This window comes from Orbicella franksi, chromosome 4, assembly GCF_964199315.1.
Source record: "Orbicella franksi chromosome 4, jaOrbFran1.1, whole genome shotgun sequence".
NCBI classification, from domain to species: domain Eukaryota; kingdom Metazoa; phylum Cnidaria; class Anthozoa; order Scleractinia; family Merulinidae; genus Orbicella; species Orbicella franksi.
The window spans coordinates 1242301-1259082 of record NC_138148.1 but is presented as its reverse complement, the minus strand read 5'-3'; the positions used below and the strand labels follow the sequence as shown (position 1 = coordinate 1259082).

The following is a 16782-nucleotide window of genomic DNA, read 5'->3' as shown; positions in this document are numbered from 1 at the left end:
GTGTACTGAACAGAACTTACGTTTCGCGCTGTAATTTTAGTGCAGCGGTTTTCAATTGAGTGTCGTAAAACCAGAACCAAAGTAATCACTCTAGCCAATCACAAAGGACACAGATAACCAAGGGACAGAACCAGTCAAAACTACAAGTGAATAAATGTAGCTGACGTAGAGCGCGGGAAAACGTGTGCGAACAAGGCGCGATTGGTTTTGGTTTAGCTTCTGATTAGCTAGCGAAGTGACGCGAGTTTTTTTAACCAATAACGTAGTGATTATGCAACACCAAAGCACTTTTTTGCACTTGCCAATCAAGTAAAAACCGCTCTATTTTGCAAAACGAAATATATATTTCCAGTTTTTAGTTGAGATGTTCCAAGATGTAAGCGAAACGATGCAGTTTTTTATTATTATTATTATTATTCCATCAGGAATTATTTGAATCCTTGGATGAAAAGTTAGAAGAAGATCTAATTGAAGCTTTAGCCGCCTTGTCTTTATCCAAAGCTATGTACGACGCTCGGATCTTGGATCAAGCTATGCAGGTGAGTCACTGTCTAAGTTTGTCATAAGCTTGTCTAAGCTTATAATAAGTTCTGGCAATTCGATCTTCTTCGCTTTAGAGGGGAGATCAGTATATGTTTGCTTGTTTTGTATTCATTTAAATCGATCTTTCCTTTTAGGGTTTGTTTACAAAGGAGATTGTACTGATTGAAATTTTCTCAACGCGAACTAACGCGGTAAGTGAACTTCCTGAAGAATATTCAGTTCCTCTGTGATCCTGACGAGAAGCATGGTTTTACTTTCCGGGTAGCTACTTCATGTACCTTCATTATAGTGTAACCATGTTGCCTACTACTTGATCACAAGTACTTGGGTGTGTAGCTATTATAAAGAAATTGAAGCCAGCCACTAGTTTGCAAATTGAAATTAATGTTAATTATTTTTAATCTATCAGGAAATCGCAGCCATCAGACAAGCCTACAAGAAAAGTAAGCCAAGTCTGTATAATGTTTTTATTTTCACCTTGTCGGAGACCCAGTCTCTTACAACCCAATTTAATGCATTAATGTGAAATTTTGTCTGTCTCAGAGTACAGGAAAGAGCTTGAACAAGTTATAAAGGATGACACGAGCGGCGACTTTGAAACATTACTGGTAGAACTTTGCAAGGTTTGTGATTCCTGTGGTTTGTGTTCCCTGTCTAGGTTAAGTCCTGTTTATTTACCTACCTGTCTTAATACAATGTTAGTATCACAGTATTTTTGCAAAGAACATTAATTTAAGGGGAGAAATTAGCGAGTTTCTTTGAGTAAGGGACCGTTCATTTTTTATAAGGTAGGGGGGGCTGGTGGGATTTGGGGGGGGGCCATGCGAAAAAAAATGGCTTTCGAGGGGGGGCCATCCCAAAAAAATAAGGGGAAAAGGGGGGGTCACGTGAAATATTTTAGTAAAACTTTAAAATGGCATGATGTTTGAATATCAAAAAAATTGCTATAGAATAAACATAGAAGGCAGGATACAAATTTATAAACTTTCCATTTGCTTAAAAAAAACGTTTGGCGACAAAAAGCATTTGTAGCTACTGAAAAGAAGTATTTAACACTGTTATTTTCGAATGCAACTTTCACTGGCAGTCATCTTCATCTTCGCTGTCGTCGAGTTCTTCGTCGCCGCTTGTGCTGCTATGGGAGTCTCTTTCACCAATGCTGCAAGAAGCAGCAATGCTTTCCGTCAGAGTGTACTCTTCAGGGTACATGAAGGTGTAAACATAATCTCTGACTTCCTGCTCAAGGTTGGTGGTGATTCTGCTTCTTGCAGCATTGGTGAAATAATTCCCTTCCAAGAGCTGTGCGATGTATGGCCCATCTCTTCTAAATAACGACGTGGCAACATGCTCAACTTGAATACACTCTTCCGGGACGGCCGTTCTAGGAGGGTACACAAGGCATTGTGGAAGATCATTTCCTAGCGGGTTTCTAACACAAATTCCATAAACTCGTTGGACGTTGTTTTCAGTCCGCTTCCTCTTTCTTTCATTTGACTTTCTGCGGTTTTCTTTTTTCCTTCTCCTTTTGTTGATGTGCTGTTTGAGTATGCCCTTGAATATGCTGTTATAATTGCTCTTCTTATTTTCTAGTGCTTCCATGTCCTGCGTGACCTTCGTCAACTTAGCTTCTATAAATTTGATCTGTTTTACATTAAAACTGTGGGCAAATTCTTCGCCCTGCTTTAAAGCAAGCCCATTGGACTGAAAGAGTGTGGAATCGTGGCATTCAACTTTTCCACCATTGCTCTGTGTTCTTTGATGGAGAAGTTCAGTTTTCTTCCATCACTGGGCTTCAACTGGTACCCTGGCATGGAAAACTCACTCGCCCTTTCTGAACAGCCATCCGCACTTAGAAAGATTGCTTCTTTTGCTTGTAAGATGTCAAACCGCCTGGATCGTTCAGCTGTAAACCTTTTCTTAAACGACTCGTCGCTTTCGCCATTATTGCGCATTTTGGAATGAGCCTCTTTCATGATTATTATGGACGTGCCCCGTTCTACATCGTGCAAGACATGGCAGCACTCAACTAACGTCAAGGAGCTTAAAGCAAAAATACGCACTCAACGTATAGCATCAACCCCATTTTAAAGACGGAGTTTGCAAAAGAGGAGGAAATAAAAAGGAGGAATAAACCTATACATCGAGCAAGAGAAACACAAGCTCGATCAGATAGCTGCAAGAAACATAGGAATGTCTCTAGACAAACGTATAGCTTTCTCAAAGTAAAGCTACGGCGTCTCCGAAGGAAATCGTAGGAGAACAAATATGATATCCGTGATAACGATCTACCTACTGTGCTTGCAAACGGTTCTAATCACAGCCGGGCCCGGCGTCACAATATAGAATGCAAGTAAGCAACATGTTCACGGTAAATTTCATATTTTGTCCCTCAAAAGCAAATTCATGGAGATTTAAAAGCATATCTTGCAATAGAAATGAGCCTAAACAATGCATAAACACATGGCAAATTACAGAGGTGTCAAACTCAACGAGTCGACATGCAGATGTGAAGTGAAGTGAAGTGAAAGACTTTATTTTGATAACAGCGGAAACCATGCAGACCTATAACCTGTAAAAATTTGCCATAGCACGATCTAACGGCTCAACTCCACTAAAATTCCTCCTTATTACACAACATGAAGTGCCCTTCATGAACACGAGTGAAGCGACAAGAAAGGTCGAGTGACCGAACAGAGAACGGTAAATGTACAAATGTCACGAACCGTAAAAGTCGTGTAGGCTAGTCAACCCCATTTTACCTTGAAAATTAAGAAATTTTAAACCATAGATAAATTTAAACCACAACAAGTATGCTAAAATTTATAAAAAGTAATCCACTATTTGCAAGATTTGAGCTTCGTAGCTTTTTGTTTTACCTGGACAGGGCAACATTTATACATGCCTATCACTAGAGTAGAGGTAAAAACCTTCCAAATAAAGACATCTGTAAATTAAATGTAACAATGTGTTTCACACAACACATCAACAGATTTCCAGTTTTTTCACAACACTTCGTACTTGGTTCAGTATCACAATGCAGGAGCAAGGAAAGACTCTGTTCCAGGCCACTGTTACTTCCGTAAGATTGAGAAGTTTATGAATGAGCACTATGAGGAAGGGGAGAACTACAGAGAGTTTCTAAAGTTGTCCTGTCAAGAAAAGGTAGGAGAAATTTGTTCTTTTTGTTGTGAATGGACTGGATCACCCATAGAAAGATATCCTAAACCAGTTCCTGACCATTCCTGCCTACCGGAATACCACTACTTCTCCTACCAGAAGACCCCAAAAGAAGGGCGTGATCCAGATGACTGGCAGCCAAGGGTCCAAGCGAAGAAAGAGCATGGAGGTGGCAGGCTGGTTTTATCTCACCCAGAGAGCGTTGCTCTATTTGCAGATAAGTTTATTGTCAAATCAAAGTTTGTGGTGGATTATCTTCAGCATCTTGAAGTGCTGGAATTTAAAAGGAAAAGGAGAGCAGAAGAAAAGGCAAAGTTAAGTAGGGATGCAAAAGATAAATCATATGAGGATTATACTTGGACTGAGTTGTGCGAAGATCTAGCCAAGCTTAAAAAGCAACGTGTTCCAGAACAAAACAAGTAGTTGAACCACCACGGGCTGAAGCAGCATTTGAAAAGCAGCAAGAGTGAGAAAGTAAAGGCAATTGTAAGACATTCATGCTTGCGGCAGAAGAGTCCTCTCAGAGCTGGCCAACCAACACTGAGAAATGCCAGGACATTGACACAAAATGACAACAGAGTAAGTGCTGACAGCAGTGAAACGGATGAAAGTGACAATGATGAGTATGACAGTGATGCCATTGACTCTAGGGGAGAAGATGACTCAAGTGATGTCATTCTTGCATTCATCAATTCAGATGAGGAAGATACCAATGAGAGGCCAAATGCCACACGCTCAGGGCGAGCCATAACTAGGAGATCCGAAATTTGTTTTTTAAACAACAGCTCTCTGTAGTATAGGGATTGTAAATATTGTCTTCATAGTGAGCGCAATAACGTGAAGTAGGGGGATAATAGAGAAATATTAAAAGAGTTGAAATCTAAATATTGTTTGTTCAATTTTTTTTTTTTTGGGGGGGGGGTCATCCCAAAAAATGACCGCTATAAGGGGGGGCCATGTGAAAAAATTGGTAAGCTGAGGGGGGGTCATGCGATTTTTAAATGGTGCTTCCCAAATCCCACCAGCCCCCCCTCCCTCATAAAAAATGAACGGTCCCTAAAGTTGTCTTTTCTCAGTTTGTCGACTTCTTTTCGTGCACTGATTTAGGGCAAGCGAGACGAGAGCACAGCGGTGAACGATGATTTAGCTCATAAGGACGCCGAATCTTTGCTGGAGGTGAGGGAAAAAAATGAAGTCGTTTACTATTTGTACGGTGAAACCTGCAGCTTAGTTCATCGTCGTCATCATCATCATCATCATCATCATTCTATTAAGTAATGCAGGCTACAAAATTGGCAGCCAATGAGGCTGATGTGGACCTACAATTAACTAATAAAATTTAATGTAATATAAAAACTAAAATAGTGTCTAACTTAGATCTGTTCTTTTCAATGTGCACGCGAAAGAATGTTGGACGTGTTTTTTGAACTTGTCAATTTCTCTCCGCAGGCTGGTATAAAGAAGTGGGGCACAGACGAAGAAACCTTCATAGAGATATTTACGTCGCGCAGTTTCCCACAGCTGAGAGCCATGCTTCCCGAATACAAGAAGGTAGATGCAAATCCTACAGTGAATATTTGCCAGTACTTGCTTGCATATGTGTTTGTTTATTTATTTGTTTTTATGGCATCAACGGTTTTTGGCTAATTTTAAAAATGATTTGGTTGATCGAGGTTTTGAGCAGGTACCAAACCAGCAGCAACCTGTGTGTAGACTTCTACTATGCTGTTTTGCGACATAACCATAACCATAACCATAACCAACCAGAACCTGTCAGTCAGGTTAAATCCGGCTGCGAACCAGTAAAACACGATTTGATACAAATTTTTTTCTCTTTCGCTTCGCTCAGCTGAATAGAATACATTTCTGTCATAAGTAGACGAGACAAATAACACAACAAATAGTGGAGGGAGCCGCCAGCAATAATCGAGTTTATTCACAAGAAAGTGAGTTACGCTGAATACGGATTACAAGAGAGGAAGAGGCAGTAAAACACGTGATCAAACTCTAGCAAGCCAGAGAATATACATAAAACTGTTAGACGCTGTTCTGTGTGATATTCACGTACAAGGAATGGTTTACCAAGGTCTGGCGGAATATCCCACTGTGAAATAATACAATACAAGCTAATTTAAAGGGACACTGTCTCCATTTTTAGCATGATTTTGGAAATCTCAAAAGCATATATATATTGATTATTGGAAGCTGAACAACAATGGTTTCATTTTGTAGAGCAGTACTCGATCGACAAATGATTAAAACCCATTAGGAAGTGAGGATGGCCAACGTTGGCAAGCATGGAAACGGATTGCGATATGGATTTACTTGAAAAAGCGTCAGGATGTCAGTTTTTCAAAGATTCAAGTTTGGCTCGAAAATCGTTGAAATTGTGCAAAAATGTTGCTGCGGTGTAGACTTTCTTCCAGACATTGCTTTTAATCATTTAGTTAGAGTTAATTAAGTTTTTATTACATCAATTTAGGGACCATTTCGCGAATTAATATCAGTTTTAAGCAAATATATCGTGACAGTGTCCCTCAAACACCTAAAAGAAATACATTTCAATCGCCGCAAAAACACACATTTTACGAGAATTTCATTGTGCTGGCTTATATTTCCTTTTAGTGGGCTAAGTGTGAAATCGAGGACACCATAGATTCCGAGATGTCAGGTGATCTGCGGCAAGGATTGCAGACTCTTGTCAAGTGCATCAGAGACCAGAACCAGTTCCTCGCGGACAAGCTGCAAGTTGTACTTCATGACAAATCTACACCTACTGTGGTTAGGATCATTCTGGGAGAGGTGAAGTAATCTATTGTGTTTACTCGGAGGTTAATCATGATATCAAACATCTCAATCTGTTTTCTTGGTAGCAATAAGACACGTCACTCCAAGAGCTGTACAAGCTCGTTCAACATACGTACACGTGTGTATTCCTAAAATACAAAGATTTACGTGATTACAAGTTTATAAAATCTACTTTTGTAACTGAAACAACTATTGTCGTTGTTTTTTAAATTACGTATAAATAGCTTTTTCTGTTATTGCTTTACTTTATGCGAATGTAACCGTTGGAGATAGGATGAAAAGTTGTTCAACGTTGTAAAATCATCTCAATATAAATTATGATATACTTTCATAATCGTCAATTTCACTGTAGTGAGTTTTAAATTCCATTGTTCTACTGTACCCACCTTAGAATGACAATGGTAGAGGACATGTATTTCAGTTAAATAAATTGGATGTAACCAGCAATTGACCTATCAAAAAGAGAGAATTAAGTATACTTTTCAGTGGTAAAGGGAAAGTTAACATAAACACATCGTGGTTTTGTTGCGTTTTATTTGCCATCAACACGCACAAAAATGGTCTTAACAAAATATCAGCCTTGGGTATATTCGAAAGATATTCTTAAAATTTCGCCTTTTTTAGCCTCAAAATTCTTATAAAAAAGAGTGTACTAAAAGAATGAGACAGAAATGTACTGTAATTTTTGCCATGTTTGCCCACCAAGCAAGATGGTGTCAGAAACCGTGAAAAGGTCTATTATTAATTAAAGTTTATTTGCTCTATCTAATTTAAGTTCTCTCTGATTGCAGAACACCATCGCTGAGATCGAGAAGGCTTACAACACTACCTACAAACCGAAGCTTGCTGCCGAAATCGAGTCGAAATGTAGCAATGAATTGAAGAAAGTTCTTTTACCGAAATTGAAAGGTATAAAACAAGTCAAGTTTTGAATCCACTCCAAAAGAAATAGAAACCTAACTCCTGTAAAATACGCATTTTTTTCACTCGAATCCTTCTTTGTAAATTATCTTTTACATTTTCTCAGCGTTATAGCATGATAAGATGTCATTCTGAAGTTAATATTTAAATCGTCACGGCATGTATATATCTTACTTTGGCATGGTTTTCGTAGCCGGTGTCACGCGCCCTGTATTTTCTTAACCGGCTTTCTGTATATGTGGAGTATATATTTATATTTATCGATATATTCTACATTTGGAATATAAGTTGTAATTTAATATAATTACGACAACCGAGTAACAGGATTCTTGTGAGGTATGTAGGCTCCTGCACATGCACCTTGTAAAGTATGTGGTCTATATAAAGCATTCTCTGTAAGCACCTTGTAAAAATGCACTTTGTAACAACAGCACTTGTGTTGCACTTGTTGAAGTTTTCTTATTTATTAACAGATGATGAATGGACCCTTCACGATTTCAACACCATCTTGGTCAGTGGACCAAATATGGCGTGCATTGTAGTAAAATGAATTTCTGCACACTTTCCGAAATTCAAATGCGAAAATTCTACGCCACTCCCGGTTTTTGTGGTCTCGAAGGTTATGTGCAAGACTCAAATACGAAAATGTCATAAAAGGAGCAGTAGTAAATCAAATTACGAGCCGATAAACCAGGCGGATAAAAAGCACTTAATCACTGGCCCCAAGAGAAACAGTGAGTTTTGTTTCCCCAAGACCACGAAACTCTGTTTCCTGTGGGGCCAGTCATGAAGTGTTTTGTTATACCTCCCAACTGAAAAATAGAAAAAAGTGGGGAAAAAAGATATTTGCTTGACGCCTGTCGGCACAACAAATTTGCCTCGGTTTCTAGGTGCACGACCTGACCACGTGCTAGTCGAAAGTACAAGTTGTTTTTTCCCCAGAGAGTCGGTGAGTTTTGACCCACGACACGTGACACGTTCTCCAATCGGGAGGTATAACAACAATTAATAAAATTGCACACGCGGTGTTCAAAGCTTAACTTTCCGTTGACTGCGTTAAAAGTTTTGGCTTGAAACTGGGCGAGTTAGGGATTTTCAGACATTCATTAAGCGCCGGTTTTGGTGGGAAAGACTTTGGGAACTACAGAGATCCGTATAATCCCTCTGATTGGTTGTAGCTAGATTTAAAATTTACGCAAAAAAATGTAAAATTTACGCAAGCAACAACCAATCAGACAACACGAATCTCTGTAAACCTACGTCACCAGCGTGCAATTTTTCAGTCGGGTCCAGTCTCACACGTCTCTCGCGCGAAGAAAGAATTAAGGCGTAGAGAGACTAAGGAGAAAGGCACTTAAAACGGAATACAACGCGCACATGAGGATAGTTGTGTTACTCAAACATATAGCACACAATTGATGTGGCAATTCACAGCCTGGTCCAGCCTCCTTATGTAACAGAGTAATCTTGTCTTAATCCATTCTGTGCTGCTTCTTTCTTTTTACCAATCCCACATCTGAATGGTTTGCTTCAAACTCCAAATCCTACCGAGAAATCTCTGACACTTCATTTACATTCTGGTATTGAGTAGGGGGCTCTTTATACCCTCGGAAAGTAAGGTTATTCACAATGATAGCACTAAGTATAGTTCAGTTCAGAGAACAATTGCTGTCTCCTGAGGGGAGAGTAACCAATAACGTTTTAATCAACCACCGACCAACCCTTTCCTTACAGCCATTTACGTATGAAAAAAATGGTTATGATCGAGAGTACTTGACGAATTTTTGTTTATTTTAAGCAATGCTTTCCAGTTAACTTAAGCTTACTCTTGTTTCTTGACAACTTATTTTTTGGCCAGCTATTATGTGTTCCTTTCACATTTACGACACAATAATATCGTCTTAACATCAGCAAACAAGTTCTTTGTGAAATTACGTAAGCAAAACTACCAAAATAAACGAACACAGACTCGCCATAAAACCATCGTGCGCTTTGTTTCCCTTACCTCGGTCAATCTTTTTAATTCAAACGATTCTAGCCCTGCTCACTTTAATTCTTTCTTTTCTAGTTTACTTCGTCTAAGTTGGTCAATTCTCCCGGAGAGGAAAACTTGCGCTGCAAAGCAAATAACGGCTGAGAATAAGACAATATAACTGACCAACCAAATGACTTTCAGCTTAATCCACGATTAGTTTACCGTAAAAAGGAATGTACGAATGTTTTGAGCAAATCAGAAAATCACACATTTGCTACGCCTTCATTCGAGAACTCTCCTTTGTCTGAATGGCATGCTGCGTTGCTAAGTAACCATTGCACTGTCAAAAACGTTGAAGGTTGAGACTACTCGCGGTGGTGGAACTTTTTTGTCACGCAGTCAGCGAAAAACGAGTAGCTCTGGGAAAAACAATGAAGATAGAACACAATTCCATTGTCAATCCTAACAAACAGACAAGCACACGTACTATGAAGAAAACACTCAATCATGATATGTCTCCAGTGCCACTGTCTCCATCACATTCCACTGACTTAACTATATCCACAATTTCCTCTCTTTAACTGTTTTCCACCACAATCTCATTGTCATTAACAATTCTCTCTAACAGCTAAATCTTTATCTACAGACACAGGGCCGGACAAAGAGCCACGAAAGGTAATTACTGAAAACTTCCTGTTCTGTTTGAATTCTCTGGTGAGCTAGTTAGTGGCGTCTAACTATTCAGAATTGAGCTGCCTTGCAGCCATTAAAAAATTCCATACACTCGATTGACACGCGAATTGGCGACGTTAGATTCAGCCAGCTGATACACGAGAGATAGAAGATTGAAGCTGTATTTGTCTACGCAGTTTTCCACTGATTATAAAGAACGAAAGGTCATATTATGGAACATTAATAGTGTCACAGAAGGTTTTCAATCTGGTTTTGTTCGGCGTGAAAAGATGGGGATGAGAAACAAGACAGCACTATAATCGAACTTTAAACTTGAACTTTAACTAAATTTTGTTTTCTTGCATACAGTTACAATCTCTTGCCCCTGCAACTAGCTCTGGAACTAATCGAGGCGGGGGCAAGAGTTTATATTAAAAAGGAAAGAAGGAAAAAATAATAATTATAATTTACAACAAATTAAAAAAGGTACAAATAAACAATAGAAAAAAAAAAACTACAAAAAAATTCGAAAAATCGCGATCCCGAGTGAGAGAGAATTGACTTCACTTAATTGACTTCACTTAATTGACTTCACTTAATTAAGCACTTAATAGTGCTTCTGTAAACACTATTAAGGCCCTTAATTCTAGCGCTGTAGCTAGGCCATTTTAGATTCTAGATTTCCTCCTTTTCCTGGTGTCCCATTACGCGTTCGTGTTATTTGTGAACGCAGCTTGACTGCGAGGCTACCGGACAATTTCGTAAGCGAGTTTGAAGTCACATGCATCTCTTTCTTGAAATTTGCAGTTTGCATAATCTTATATAACTTGCATACGGCGGCTGCGCCCGCAGTACTAGCGACAGTCAAAACCGTACTGTCCCACTCAAACGAGGAAATAAAAGGTATTTTCTCAAAGCTAAGAAACAAAAAGGCAATTCTAAAATTTTCTACCTCTCGAGAATTCGAGAATTTTGGGTTTTGTTTAATGAAAAACAAACTAGGTTGTCGGTAAAGCTTGGCACAACTGTTATCCTCCCTGGCGACATCTGGCGAGCAAGTTGCCGGACGAGAGAGACCCAGTTGTGCCAAATTTTAGCTTTAACGCCAAAAATGATTCATTTTTCTCGTTTTTCAATTTGTTATGCTTTGTGCCATTTTATATCCCTTTTCCATGAATTTCAATGTCATTTCCAGAGACTGAAAAGTGAACGAATTAAATGTCTTTCTATACGAACAGTACATGTGACATCAGGACAGAACAGGTTTAATTTTCCCGACTGCACGCTAAATGCTAACTGGTTAAAGTGTGCATTTTAGAGAGGTTTTCACTGCAGTGTCCAAAGTGATGCGTATTTGGTTTGGTTTTGCATCACTCAGGGGTAACCCTGCGATGGACTGGCATTCCAACCAGGGGGGGAGTAGAAATACTCCTACTCGCTTCATGCTGCAGAAACTGGAGATAAGCGCCTGCCAGATGGGCCACTTGTCTCGTATGCAGACTTGGTTTTCTAAGTTTTTAACCTTCTTTGTACCTTACTTGTGAAAGCAAAGGTCTGCTCGAACCATAAGACAAAAGATCCTGGGCAGCAAAGCGTTCAGCTTTTGATAGGTTACTGGGAATTTACTAGTTTCAGTTTTCATTACTGTCGGTTAAATTCTGCGGAGGACGAGGCTTAATTATGAGTATAAACCAAAACTTGCTTATACGCGACAAACATTCAAATATCGGTTTCAATAGTAATCATCACACGTCAAAAGGAACACAGACGTGACTTTGGCTGCTGTTTTGCTTTCTAAAAGTAGACGCAAGTTCATTGTAGTCCACAAAGGAGCATGCATAATATCTATACTCAAGTTTGTCCATTATCTCTCTTGCTGCCTTATTAGCATTAAGGTATTGGAAAGTCCTCGCTGTCGAGCAAACGAAGTGCTAGAGAAACAACAAAAGGGAGGGAGGGTGGGGCGAGTTGTATTGCCGGTGACTTGTTAGCTTAACTGACACAGCTCCATATCATTAAGTTGTTTATACAATGCTACTAACGTCATCGCGAGGGATCATGAATATTCTATGAGGTTTGAATAGCTCTAATGTTTTCATACCTAGACCGAGTATCACGGTACTTTGAAGCCAGCGGATAACTTTAATGCTGCAGATGACGCCGAGACTTTAAAGAAAGCTATGAAGGGCTTTGGTAAGGAAGTCAAGTTCAAACTTAAAAAGACTAAAATAAAATTAAGGATTTTGTTGAGACACCGTCCCATATTGTTTCGGTGGCAGGATACAAATAGATACTGATCACATTTTTTTGGCTCCACTTTAAAATCCTCCTCAATCAGAGAGAGTGGCAGTCACCTCGTATAACATTAACATATTGACATCATCGTACACATGAACCAAAAGTTTTAGTGTCCTTGTAATCTCTTCCTTGCGGGTTCCTCAGTTGGTATAGTGTAAATTTATATTTTGATGAATCTGTATCAACACCACAACCTATCCCCTTACAGGCAGTGACGAGGAAGCCATCATGGCGGTGCTCGGAGCGCGCACCAATAAACAGCGACAAGAAATTGCTGCCAAGTTTCAACAGGAGTATGACAAGGTACGCTGCAGCTTAGTGATCAACTGCTATTTTCTCCGCCTAAAATTTTAATACTTAGTCTAAGATACGAAGCAGGAGAATAAAAGATCTCACCTCTGTTGTCAATTTTGATGTTAACTAATCGATTTTTTCTAACATGTTATGTATACCTAATTGTACTCTATAATCTACGGGGACAAAGAGAAGTGCTTGTATATATTTAATCTCACATTTAGATAATTCTCCTTGTAGTTGACGAAGATGCAGCCCGAGTCAGCTATCACGCATAGAAATCGAGAACTGATAATCCAACTGTTTTAGTATAAATCTACTAGTCGTTCAAACGTTATCAAAATCCTCTTCACAGACACTTCGAAAACGCAAAGAAGTGGCCGGCATTTTGTTAACAAGGGAACACTGCTACGCTACTCACTATCTATAACTGCACAGAGTAGATAGTGAGTAGCGTAGCCAATCAGAAGACGGTATTCGTGATAGAACGCAAGGGGATTAGATTTATACTAATTATATTATAATATATCGGCGGGCTCTGACGTCCTTATTGAGTCTTTGTTATATGTCTTGGATGTCATTGAGCATTTCCTCACCGTTGTGTATTTGAAACTTCCTTTTAGAACCTTGTAGATGAGTTAAAGTCAGAGCTGGGTGGAAAGTTTGAAGACGCCATAATAGCTTTGATGTCCTCGCCAGAATTATTCGACGCTAATTCACTTCATGAGGCTATGTCGGTGAGTTTGTTATCTACAGAGCGTCTAGGTGAGGTTTAACCGATCGCTGAAAATTAAACAGAATTTGAACTGTCTCCCGAGAAATCACGCATTGTTAAATTTACAGCTGAGACCTGAGGATTGCACAATTTACTAATAGCTTAGAAAAGAGCTAAAAGTTCGACAGATACAGAAAAATCGCCTAAATTACCTGACAACTGAGAATTCATCTTATCTTTATTTCACATTTAAAGCTTAAAATATGAAACGTTTCGTTTGTATTTATCTTGCACTTGTTCTAAATTATCAGGGTCTTGGAACAGATGAGGCAGTGCTTATTGAGATTTTATGTTCTCGACGCTCCGAGGTGAGTATTCCGTATTTTTAGTTTTCTTGAGCTTTTATGTTGTAGAAGCCGAGAGCAAAAAATGAAAGATAAAGTCTTGTGAACACATGAACAGGTTTGTTGCGCTATCTTCGTATAGCATCACGTGGGTAAAACCTGAAAACGATTTATGAGTGGCTCAATATTTTGTAAAACGCGAGGTTAAAGATGTCGCCTACGTTATCGCGTCTTTCTATTTTGGCACAGATTGATGAATACCAGGGGAGGATGAAGGGTTAGGAGTTTAATCTCTCAAATAGGCCTTATTCCAAAGGTGATCCCTCTCAAGGGTTTTTTTTTAGACCACTCTTAGTTTCAGAAATCCCAAGAGGATCAAGAGATAAAAGCGAGTGCCAGATGGGAATAATGTCACAACGGGACGTCAACCCAGCTCTTCCACTTCATCCTCTATTGTGAAAACCTAAGTGTTCCCACAATCTGAACATACACCAGGGGATGCTACTCATTATGTACTTCTAAATTCTCACTGAGTTGCCATAAGAGAAGTGTATGGCATTCAACAAGGAGAATTCACTTTTGGAGCTTGGGACTAAAGAGGCTTACCCTCAGTCAAAGACCAAATCCTGAATAAACGCCAGGACTTCAGCGTTGTAAATAACCCACTTAAGTGATGTTCATTCGAGGTATAATTTAGTGCTCATTCGATGCATAATGAGGTTTAGTTATAATCTCAACCAAGAAGAAAATTAGGTGTCTCTTGTCTCAACGTTTATGGTGTCAGAGATACCAAGCATGCAGTCAAACTGGCTAAATATTGGCCAGGTACTGGTGGAATATTTTTTGTGATCGAGAACGTATGGTAAAAATGTGATCTATTGATCGGTTGCAGGAAATTCAAACGATCAAGTCCACGTTTAAACAAGGTAAGAGCTTTTGCTTATGTTATCAGTTAGTGATCTTTTTTGTACTGTGAGAGAATTTCCATATTCTATTGGTTTAATAAGGGAGGTGCGGTGGCCTCATGGTTAGTACGCTCGTCTCCGGATCGAGCGGTCCGGGGTCGAGCCCTGGCCGGGGACATTGTGTTGTGTTCTTGGGCAAGACACTTTACTCTCACAATGCCTCTCTCCACCCAGGTGCATAAATGGGCACCGGCGAATTTAATGCTGGGGGTAACCCTGCGATGGACTAGCATCCCATCCAGGGGGGAGTAGAAATACTCCTAGTCGCTTCATGCTACAGAAACCGGGATAAGCTCCGGCCTGATGGGCCACTTGGCTCGTATGCAGACTTTACCTTTTATTGATTTAATAGGTTTTAGTATTATTTTAATATTGGTTTCAAAATTATATTGGTTTAATTTTAGATTTTTTATTTGGGTCTTAAGAGCCACTGCCCACAAATATGGACCAAACAACGGCACAAGTCGAAAAATCGATTTTGCTCATTTTTTGCCCAAAGATTGGCCCTAGCTAGAGAACAAACGGACCATAGTTAGTTTCTGCTAATGCAGCTTTTTTTGGAAGAAATTTGCAAAAAACGATTTCGCCCCGATTGAGCTCAAAATCTACTTCCAGTTATGCTGAATTTTCTGGAAATTTGATTGCTTCGCACGTCGCACAACAGCTACTTGAGAATCTTTCAATGGTTTTTAGATTCAGCTCAGGTCTTCATGGTATGACTGAGTGAAAAATAAAATAAATCGAGGTTTCGTTTGAGCCCGAAACGAGATCGAACAGAACCGCAAAATATTGCAATGTGTTGCAAACGAATTATAGCACTAAAATTTCACCATATTTTTCTATGGGCTATAACTTTAAATGCCATAATAACACTTTCTACGGGCTAACTTTACACCCACCTGTTTGAAAATCAAAAAACATCTCTGGGCAAATGGTTTTAAGTCGGCCGCCTTGGCCTGTGTTTTTCATAAATTTTCTCCTGAACCGCCGTGGGAATGTAAACAATTGCGTGACGCGGACGGTCACCCTGAATATATAATTCGTTTCCAACAAACTGCAGATGGCTATCTTAGAACATTTGGGTGAAAAAAGAGAAACATAATGGACCACTTTTAACTTAAATAATTTGAAAGGCATTGCTTTAGAAATTTCGTTAATTAAAAACGCCAATTAAAAGCAATTCACTTGGAGTTCGGGTGTTACCGCTATGTCGTTTTAAGCTGTCGTTCTTTCTTTGATCATTTTAATTACAAGAACGAGTTCTAGAAAGAAAATCGTTCTAGGTTCATTTGTTAAGCGTAATAACAAGTTGATATTGTTCGTTTGTAGCCTTACGTGATCTGAAGGAACGCTACAGTGATTAAATTTGTATTTGTTGATTTCGACGGATCGATTTCCGGTTAAGATGATTTCCGCAGAACATTCGAGCAATAATGGCAAAAATTAAGTTACCAAAAAAACCGCGTAGCATGGTTATATTTTGAACACAGTAGAGAAGAACTTATCGAGACTAAAGCTCTCAAGCTGACCCCGCGAGAGAAAATTCAACTTGAATGGCTCGATAGAAAACTAAGTTTGATCGAATGTCAGATAACGATCTGCACGTGAAGTTGAACTAGCGATGAAAAGATTATAACCTACGGTAAAAGTATTTTTAATTATTTAAGTATTAACTTGTACTGTATAAAGAATTTTCCAGGAAATGCATTTGAACACTTGTAACAAATATTTCTTGACACAATAAAGCTTTGACCAGCGACCCTGCAAGACAGCGCGCGCGTGGCCAAATGTTTTTAAACTTTTTTTGTATTTGTTTACACTGTCATCAGAGCTCGAGAAGTCCGAACTAGTTTAAACAAAAAACTCAATGCTGAAGAGTTCTATTTCTGTCTCATGGAGAAACTATTTCTTCATGAGAAATCGTGTATACGCATTTCTTTGTATTGAGAAATGAACAACCTGCAGGTGTTGCAAAACAAGGCGGCAAAACTTGTTCTAAATAAACCACTGTATTCTTCTGCAACCGATGCTCTCAGTCAGTTTGGCTGGTTAAATTTAAATCAACGCAGG

The 16782-nt window shown here is 39.2% G+C and overlaps 1 protein-coding gene across 1 annotated transcript in view; it reads left to right on the top strand.

The window, feature by feature from the left end:
• Positions 1 to 16782, top strand: part of LOC145484560 (uncharacterized) — a 51232-nt gene that overhangs the window by 26783 nt on the left and 7667 nt on the right. Inside the window, exons 46-59 of the mRNA XM_081463144.1 lie at positions 426 to 539; positions 678 to 734; positions 953 to 986; positions 1087 to 1166; positions 4828 to 4896; positions 5170 to 5271; positions 6346 to 6522; positions 7320 to 7437; positions 10071 to 10099; positions 12202 to 12289; positions 12603 to 12697; positions 13312 to 13425; positions 13715 to 13771; positions 14640 to 14673. Coding sequence (XP_081319270.1) covers positions 426 to 539; positions 678 to 734; positions 953 to 986; positions 1087 to 1166; positions 4828 to 4896; positions 5170 to 5271; positions 6346 to 6522; positions 7320 to 7437; positions 10071 to 10099; positions 12202 to 12289; positions 12603 to 12697; positions 13312 to 13425; positions 13715 to 13771; positions 14640 to 14673 — 1168 coding nt within the window. The remainder of the gene's footprint in view (positions 1 to 425; positions 540 to 677; positions 735 to 952; positions 987 to 1086; positions 1167 to 4827; positions 4897 to 5169; positions 5272 to 6345; positions 6523 to 7319; positions 7438 to 10070; positions 10100 to 12201; positions 12290 to 12602; positions 12698 to 13311; positions 13426 to 13714; positions 13772 to 14639; positions 14674 to 16782) is intronic.